This window comes from Haliotis rubra, unplaced genomic scaffold (genome assembly GCF_003918875.1).
Source record: "Haliotis rubra isolate DU_JTF1 unplaced genomic scaffold, ASM391887v1 Scf158, whole genome shotgun sequence".
In the NCBI taxonomy this organism is placed as follows: Eukaryota; Metazoa; Mollusca; class Gastropoda; order Lepetellida; family Haliotidae; genus Haliotis; species Haliotis rubra.
In genome coordinates this window covers 1,675,275-1,684,963 of record NW_025765536.1, presented here as the reverse complement: position 1 = coordinate 1,684,963, position 9,689 = coordinate 1,675,275, and the positions used below count along the sequence as shown (strand labels likewise).

The following is a 9,689-nucleotide window of genomic DNA, read 5'->3' as shown; positions in this document are numbered from 1 at the left end:
CCACCCCAGCCATAAATTATGAACCGTCCTTAATAATGGAAACAGGAAAGAGTGTTTGGTTGCAGTCTAGTACAATAATGGGGAAAACAACCTTACTTATTTATCGCATTATCATCACTAATGTTTATGGAGCGCGGGAACCAAGCCGACGTTTTATGTGCAAGTCGTCCTGAAACTCCAATTTCACGCCGTGCCTGAAAGACTGATGAGGATGACATCAGATGTTTGAGAATATCTGGAGAAAAAAAGGAAAAAATGTGAATCAAGTAAAACAATATTTTAAACAGAAATTCTGAAATAGGCTACAAATGAAAATGTATTGTTTTGTATTTTGAAAACCATTGATAAGCGACTTGAATGCACTTTATAACAATGACACCTGAACGATTATGGGTATTACTGATAATCTCTTATCTCAGTTCTTATTCAAAATTAGATTAAATAGAAATGTGAATGGCCTTCATACTGAATTATTATCATTGATATCATTTCTAAAAACAAAGGTTCAACGTAAGATCTCTTACACTGAAGATTTTACAATTTGCATAGATATACAGGGATTATACTCGTAGCTGTGTCGTTTTAATACATTTCCGCATCGTGATCCTACTTTTGACAGTAACCCAGGTGCGACTTTACCTGCGTTTGTCCTAGTTCAAAAGAAAGCAAATGGCGGATTGAAACAGCCGAGTAACAGGTAGGCGATATTGCATTTGATGAAATTATTTTGAGTTTTGTGATTCTCCCTATATACCTAGAAACAGGTACGACCAAAGATTTAGACAGCAAAGGTAAAGTGTCATACGTATACAGGTAAGAGAAGCAATCGCGTCGGGCATGACCACATTCATGTCCGATGACTTTCCGGAAGTGTATCAGAAATTTCAAATCAATAGTTTTGTCTTGTCCTGTCTATAAAACAGTAATCCTAATAGCTTTTTTACTTTACAAATTACATCTCAAATTGTTCGCGTATCCAATCATATTATTCCTCTTATTTGAAAAGTAAAATCAGATTACATAGGGATAATTTTAGAAACCTATGAGACATCTAAAGTCCCTGACTCACAACTTACACTGTGTATCAGAAAAAGGGTTTTGTTAATAATTTTAGTATATTTATAAATATTATTTGGGATGGGGATACGGGAGGAGCTCTTACCACCCAAAGGATCGTGAAAGGACGTACGTAGTCATGTTAATCATGTGTTAATAGGCAAATGGTATGTAGTCCTTAGAATCATATTGCTGTGCTTGATGGGAACGTGGAATCCAAGGGCTATATAGAGAATCTCACCCAAGTTCTTCTGATATCAATTATATCATCACGAGTTGATAAAGTTACAAATATCCGAGGCTTGCCGAGGATATTTTTACTTTATCAATGAGTGTTGATATATTTGATATCAGAAGACACGAGGGTGAGATTCTATTTATCATCCAAAATCACTCTTCATTAATTTTCAATGAAAAATGTACATCTCTGAACTTTTTACTGCCATTATACTTGCAGTGCAGCGATGTCATAGCATTGTGACGTCATCAAGTACATGACGTCATAGCATTGTCAGGGCAGGAACAATTTCTTTGAGTGGCATTTCCAGAAGTTGAATATGTCTTTCAGTATGTTCAGAAACATTTAAAGAAACATGTTAATACTTATCCTTATCAGATGATAAATATATTCTCCCAGTTGATCAGAGCTATTGCTATGTGCACGTCTTGACTGTCGGACCCCACCACTGCTCTCTCCTACCAGAGCGTCCGCGCAGAGAGCGGAAGGTCGCGGGTTTGATCTCCGACCGCGTCATACCAAAAGATGTTAAAATTTGGTACTTGTTGGTCCCTGCCTGGCGCTCGGCATTAATGGGTACAACAAGGACTGGTCGGCTCAGAGTCAGTATACTGTGTCTGAGTGGGGTATTCATGCTTCACTGCGGCATGATATCTCAGTCAGTTAGCACTATAAAACCAGTTTCAGTCTGGGCTAGTACAAGCAGCCGCATATACACATACGCATGCATGCGTGTCGTCATATGAGCGAAATATTCTCAAGCACGACATTAAACCCAATTTCACCTCACCTCACCTCTCTCCTACCTGAGCCGTAGAAGTAGTGTCTGGGCATCTGCATGATCAGTTCCAATCTGTCATCAAGTGCTTGTGTTACTACTGTTAGCTGTGTGTTCTGTATTTTGTATAATACAATGTACAGGCGTGAGACTTGTTTCAACCAGTCAAAGGGAGCCTGGAGCTTTCAAACGTGCATAACTTGAATGGTTAAGATAATTACAGTGAAGGAATTTACGTGACATATGAATGTCCTTGGAACTGATATCGATCTTGTTTGAGGGTATAATTACGTGAAGATTAAGTTTATCATGTTTATTACTGTTTGTTTTGGATATATCACAAAGAACTGACAGTTTCTTGATGCACATGTACTCGACACCAAAATGTTTAACTGAACTAGTTGACATTTTAGTAAAATCTCTTTATTCTTGAGGGCTGGCCCACTGCATTGTCATCACATTACCAAGTTATCATGTTAACATGCCCACGACCAAGTTATTGCCTCACCATGCCCTGGACCAAGTTATTGCCTCACCATGCCCACGACCAAGTTAATGCTGCACCATGCCCACGACCAAGTTATTGCCTCACCTTGCCCTGGACCAAGTTATTGCTGCACCATGCCCACGACCAAGTTATTGCCTCACCATGCCCTGGACCAAGTTATTGTCTCACCATGCCCACGACCAAGTTATTGCCTCACCATGCCCACGACCAAGTTATGGCCTCACCATGCCCACGACCAAGTTAATGCTGCACCTTGCCCTGGACCATGTTATTGCCTCACCATGCCCAAGACCAAGTTATTGCCTCACCATGCCCACGACCAAGTGATTGCCTCACCGTGCCCTGGACCAAGTTATTGCCTCACCATGCCCACGACCAAGTTATTGCCTCACCTTGCCCACTTCCGAGTGATTGCTTCACCATGCCCACAACCAAGTTATTGCCTCACCTTGCCCACTACCAAGTTATTGCCGCAGCTTGCCCACGACCAAGTTATTGCCTCACCTTGCCCACAATCATGTAAACACTTATCATGCCCAGGGTTAAGTTATCACCTCCGTCTGCTCATGACCAAATAATCACCTCACCATGCTGAGGATCAAAATGTCACCTCACTCTACCCACATAAGATGGTGAGTTAAAAAATCTCACCATGCTCCTTCCTGACAAGCAGTGATTAGTCTACAGCTATGTATATCCGATTACCTTCTAGTGGAACTCGTCACAAGGAACAATGAGGAGAGCTGTGCTGCTGTGCTTCATACTGTGCTGCTCTGGAATACTGGCAGGTGAGACTCGGGATACTATAATATACTGGCAGGTGAGACTCGGGATACTATAATATACTGGCAGCTCAGACTCGGGATACTATAATATACTGCCAGGTGAGACTCGGGATGCTATAATATACTAGCAGGTGAGACTCAGGATGCTATAATATACTGGCAGGTGAGACTCGGGATGCTTTAATATACTGGCAGGTGAGACTCGGGATGCTATAATATACTGGCAGGTGAGACTGGGGATACAATAATATACTGGCAGGTGAGTCTGGGGATACTATAATATACTGGCAGGTGAGACTCGGGATGCTATAATATACTAGCAGGTGAGACTCAGGATGCTATAATATACTGGCAGGTGAGACTCGGGATGCTTTAATATACTGGCAGGTGAGACTCGGGATGCTATAATATACTGGCAGGTGAGACTGGGGATACAATAATATACTGGCAGGTGAGACTCGGGATGCTATAATATACTGGCAGGTGAGACTCAGGATGCTATAATATACTGGCAGGTGAGACTTGGGATACTATAATTTACTGGCAGGTGAGACTCGGGATACATAATATGCTGGCAAGTGAGACTGGGGATACTATAATATACTGGCAGGTGAGACTCGGGATACTAAAATATACTGGCAGGTGAGACTCGGGATACTATAATATACTGGCAGGTGAGACTCGGGATACTATAAGTTACTGGCACTGCAGGTGAGACTCGGGATGCTATAATATACTGGCAGGTGAGACTCGGGATACTATAATATACTGGCAGGTGAGACTCGGGATACAATAATATACTGGCAGGTGAGACTTGGGATACTATAATATAGTGGCAGGTGAGACTCGGGATACTACTATATACTGGCAGGTGAGACTCAGGATGCTATAATATACTGGCAGGTGAGACTCGGAATGCTATAATATCCTAGCAGGTGAGACTCGGGATACTATAATATACTGGCAGGTGAGACTTGGGATACTTTAATATACTGGCAGGTGAGACTCGGGATACTTTAATATACTGGCAGGTGAGACTCGGGATACTACTATATACTGGCAGGTGAGACTCGGGATACTTTAATATAGTGGCAGGTGAGACTTGGGATTCTTTAATATAGTGGCAGGTGAGACTCAGGATACTACTATATACTGGCAGGTGAGACTTGGGATACTTTAATATACTTGCAGGTGAGACTCGGGATACTATAATGTGATGTTAACCATGTTAGTAGTACACTTCTGTTACAGTGTGGTTGACATGGTCCAGTAATTCCAGGGATAGTTAACTAAGGGCTTCGCTCAAACATATATTGTCTCTACAAAGATGTACATCCTAGAATTTCCGTTGTTATGTTTATTTGTTTCAGTAACAAGGCCACCGGGAGTCTATATTCAGCCAAGACACGATGTGTTTTTCAAAGCTGGAGAAACTGTGGAGATGCCCTGTGTTGCTGAAGGCATACCTAACCCCCGGTAAACAATCTTGTGCAGTGCTCTCAATCTTAGGAGTAAAATATGCTTAAAATTTTGACATTGTGCAAGCAGCTGGGCCTTATCTTCTGTTAAAACAGATATGAATGTTCTATGAATCGTATGATGCAAATGAAGTTTGCAATGAAATGTCCATTTTCAAAGTCATGTACCATTTCCTATTCAGTTGGCCACTGAGATTAAGACACTTAGCAAGAAATATCAATTGGCTGGACATGTTTTCACCCCAGTCCATCATGATTCTGTTTAGTGTATTCAAGTACTGATTTGTTCGTAGGGTATTTTGAAGTTTATGTACTTACTGCAATGTTAAGGAAATGACAGAAAACAGATTGCAGGTTAGGGGGTCAGATTAAACTTGTATTGTAATCAGTGATTTTTATGATCAATTCTTCTTAAACATGTTTCATGTATGTATACAAATTTTTAAACTTATCCTATTTCATGATTTACACTTCTCCCTCTCTTGCTTCGACGCTGAGTGGAACGAATGAGAACTTTCCCTGTTGGCCTCTCTTTTCCATACGCCCGTGTTCCACAGGCTGCTCTCCTTCTAGGACAGGTCCCTAGTCCCTGGCTAAGAGTGCAGCACGTTCCCATCTACCCACGTGACTACCTCATAGTGATCATTCTTCTTCTTGTCGCACCACTGTGTGGACGTATTGTGAGAGTTCTCAGTTTTCCTTAACATGAGCAATATACTACCCATGATATATTGCTCATGTTAAGGAAAACTGAGAACTCTCACAATACGTCCACACAGTGGTGCGACAAGAAGAAGAATGATCACTATGAGGTTGACCCTAAGTAGCATAATTTTGCGCACAGTTTAAACACTATTTTCTTCCTCGGATCCCCACTCATCATGTGTGGATTGTATTGGCCTGTGTTTCTGGAGCAAGCGCTGTCTGGAATGTGCTCCCTTATCAAAGATGCTTTTAGAGCATATAGACATGTTTGCTCCTGTTGGCTGGCAGATAGAGCTTATTATACTTCAACAGAGCATGTGGTCGATCACCTGACAAAAAAAGCTTTCAACGACCGGTATTAACTGCTAGTCGTTCGAAGACTCCTGTGTCAGAATGATGATTTTATTGGTGCATCGTCAGATATCCACTCGTCGTTCCGCCCCATCTAACTGCTCTGTGTTGCCAGCTGACTCACACAGCCGATCTACATCGTCAAATTCACTACATCGAGTCAGTTTGTCACACTGAATGGATTTACAAGGTTGAACAGTTTTGTCATGGTGTATTGGGTCACAACATCGAATCAATTCGCCATATCTGACTAATTCTTATCGCCGAAACGCCTCACAAATGGGTCATCTTGCCGAATCGATTCATTGCACCGAAACGCTTTGCCTCACGTAATAGCTCTATTCACCGAAACGATTCACCTCATTGAACCAATTCACCTCAGCCGGAATATTTCACCTCGCCGAACCAGTTCATCTGATCGTTCTAGATCTTGCCATCATATTAGATCATTTAAATGTTTCGGATTACCGAACCGAACAAGATCACAGTCCCGATCCTAATCATTATGCCGATCCAGATCACATCAGCTTTCCAGATGAAAGCTGAACTGATTTACAAGTCTGAATCGCTTCACCATGCCGTACCGTTTCACCAGGCCGAACTGCTTCATATCGTCACCCCATCGGAAGTACTTTTGATTCACTTTCAATGGAGGGTTGTGCCGTTTGGCATATCTACAGCCCCATGGCTTTTTACTCGGAAAACCAAACCGATAACAAGCTGCCTGCATTGTCAAGGCGTGACATTTGAGAGATATATTGACTGGATCCAGTCGTCCTACATCTCCTCAGGCAGTACACCATCAAGTTGTTCACACAATTAGGGTGGCTGCTGAATTTGGAGAAAACGGAGGTAACACCGACCCGGTGATTACATTTTATTGGGGCAGTGTTCGACACGACAGGCCATGATGTTTGTGGCCAAGGACAGGTGGGACAGTGCACCATACCACTAGTGCTGGCCCAACCAAGAACTCTTCGCCAGTGGCAGGAGTTACAAGGTTGTTGACGTCGCCACAAGTGCTGACTTACAGGGGCCAGCTGCAGCTTCTCCCTCTTCAGATGACGACAACCTGTGAGAGTTGAATCGTCTTCCCGCACAACTACATCCAGTCCTTCGCTGGTGGCTCAATGAGCGGAATATTTGTGGCAGAATCTCTATAGTTCCCTTTACACTGATTCAACACCTGTTCGTTGACGCATCTCTTGAGGGCTGGGGTGCTCACTTTCTCCGTCATGAAGTGGCTGGTCAGTGGTCATCAGGAGAAAGGGCACTTGATATCAGCGAATTGGAATTCAGCGCTTTCATTGTTGGGCATTTGGGAGTGGAACTACGGTTCCCACATCTACTGATTCAATCAGACAATTCAACAGGATTGGCAGCTCTGCTCTGCATCTAATCGATTCACTCAACATAGTGGCCAGAGCCAGACACTCCATGGGTGATGCCCTGTCACATCCCATGGAGTGGAAACTACTGCCTCTGATATCCCAATCGATGATCTACCCATTATCATGACCAGATGTAGACCTGTATCCACTTGGTACAACCAGTTTCAGTGATTCGTGTCCCAAATCCCGGATCTTGTAGTGTAGTGAGTCCTTCCTGATTTCCTTTGGATTTCGTAGCATTCTAGCTCCTGAGTGAGTGAGTTTAGTTTTACAGCGCACTCAGAAATATGCCAACTATATGGCAGCGTTCTGTAAATAATCGTCTGGACCAAACAATCCAGTGATCAACAGCATGAGCATCGATCTGCACAATTGGGAACAGATGACATGTGTCAACTAAGTCAGCGAGCCTGACCACCCAATCCCGTTAGTCACCTCTTACGACAAGCATGGGTTACAGAAGGTTCATTCTAACTTGGACCTTCACGGGTAGCTCCTAAGTACCTTAGCATACTGTTGTGACCTAACTTCAGTTTCCTTTTCCCTTCTTCGTTATGGGGTCTGGGGGCTGTTTTGAAGCAGGTGCAGGCCCGATTGTTAGTCGTTAGACTTTAATCACGGGGGTACTCTGATAAATCATAGCAAAGCGAGATTACTTGCCTAGTTACGTCCCCTTGGTTATGCGAGGGTTGCGGCCGAACACCACATCGCTCAGGCGCACCCACTCCTTTGGAGCGATGGTCCCTAGTATGCTAATCGGATCCTGCCTCCCTTGTTCATCGCCATCTACTGTTGTCATTAGCCTGTACGGTGTATACTGTCAGTGCTTTTTTGCTTAGGCTAATATGCGACCCACCGTCCAATCGTGGGATAAGTGCAAATTGTGTGATGGGATAAGTTTAAAAATTTGGAAATTTTAACTATAAATTGTATGTTTATATACTTATCCTATCTCACATGATGGATGCCCGCCCAGCCTACCCACTATTCAGATTACAAGGGTTACGTATAACTGTCATTGGCTCAAAGTAGAGAATGATCACTCTGAGGTAGTCACGTGGGTAGGTAGGGGAGTGTGCTGCACACTTAGTGAGGGACTAGGGACCTGTTCTCATTCGTTCCACACTGCGTCGGAGCAAGAGAGAAGTGCAAATCGTGAGATAGGATAAGTAAATAAATATATGATTTTGAGTTAAAATTTCCAATATGACAAAGCTGATGTAATAATTGGTAATGAGTAATTATGTAAAATCAGATCCAGTAGTCATCACGATTTAATTGATATTGTTTTCAGGTATACATGGAAAAAGAATGGAATCGATTTCAACCCAAGCGGTAATGATGACCGTATGGTCCAACTTGCCAATGTTGGAACCATCGTCATCAACAGACCAGAAGACAAAGATGAAGGCATTTTCCAATGTTTTGCTGAGAATGATTATGGAAAGTCAGCAACCATCAACATCAATCTGCGTGAAGCAAAGCTGAAAGATTTTGATGTGGAAAAGGACGTGTTTGTCACACCATATTTGGGGGAGTCGCAGACCTTGAATTGCGTGCCCCCTGAGAGTATCCCCCCTCCTGAGGTGTACTGGGTCATCAAGGAGCAGTATGGCGGCTTTGAACCCATCAACTTTGATGCCAGAGTAACCATGGACCATGAGTGTGAGTGTTGTGTGGACATCATGTTTAGTGTTACCTTGAGTGTTGTGTGGACATCATGTTTAGTGTTACCATGAGTGTGAGTGTTGTGTGTGGATATCATGTTTAGTGTTATTTTGAGTCCGAGTGTTGTGTGGACATCATGTTTAGTGTTACCACGAGTGTGAGTGTTGTGTGGATATCATGTTTAGTGTTACCATGAGTGTTGTGTGGACATCATGTTTTTAGTGTTACCGTGAGTGTTGTGTGGACATCATGTTTAGTGTTACCTTGAGTGTGAGTGTTGTGTGGATATCATGTTTAGTATTACCGTGAGTGTTGTGTGGACATCATGTTTAGTGTTACCATGAGTGTTGTGTGGACATCATGTTTAGTGTTATCATGAGTGTGAATGTTGTGTGGACATCATGTTTAGTGTTATCATGAGTGAATGTTGTGTTGACATCATGTTTAGTGTTTCCATGAGTGTTGTGTGGACATCATCTTTAGCGTTACCGTGAATGTGAGTGTTGTGTGGACATCATGTTTAGTGTTACCTTGAGTGTGAGCGTTGTGTGGACATCATGTTTAGTGTTACCTTGAGTGTGAGCGTTGTGTGGACTTCATGTTTAGTGTTACCATGAGTGTTGTGTGGACATCATGTTTAGTGTTACCGTGAGTGTGAGTGTTGTGTGGACTTCATGTTTAGTGTTACCACGAGTGTGAGTGTTGTGTGGACATCATGTTTAGTGTTACCA

General features: G+C 42.8%; 1 protein-coding gene across 7 annotated transcripts in view; it reads left to right on the top strand.

Moving 5' to 3' along the window:
* Positions 1-9,689, top strand: part of LOC124271169 (neuroglian-like) — a 141,363-nt gene that overhangs the window by 81,971 nt on the left and 49,703 nt on the right. For 4 of the 7 annotated variants that reach the window (XM_046706258.1, XM_046706256.1, XM_046706257.1 and 1 more), the window contains exons 1-4: positions 593-697; positions 3,293-3,368; positions 4,736-4,841; positions 8,585-8,955. The exons of 2 other annotated variants lie outside the window; for them this stretch is intronic. In XM_046706258.1, coding sequence (XP_046562214.1) covers positions 3,314-3,368; positions 4,736-4,841; positions 8,585-8,955 — 532 coding nt within the window. In that variant the 5' untranslated portion in view covers positions 593-697; positions 3,293-3,313. Of the gene's footprint in view, positions 1-592; positions 698-3,292; positions 3,369-4,359; positions 4,365-4,735; positions 4,842-8,584; positions 8,956-9,689 lie in introns of those variants that run through there. One more of the 7 variants, XM_046706259.1, reaches the window with a different exon arrangement.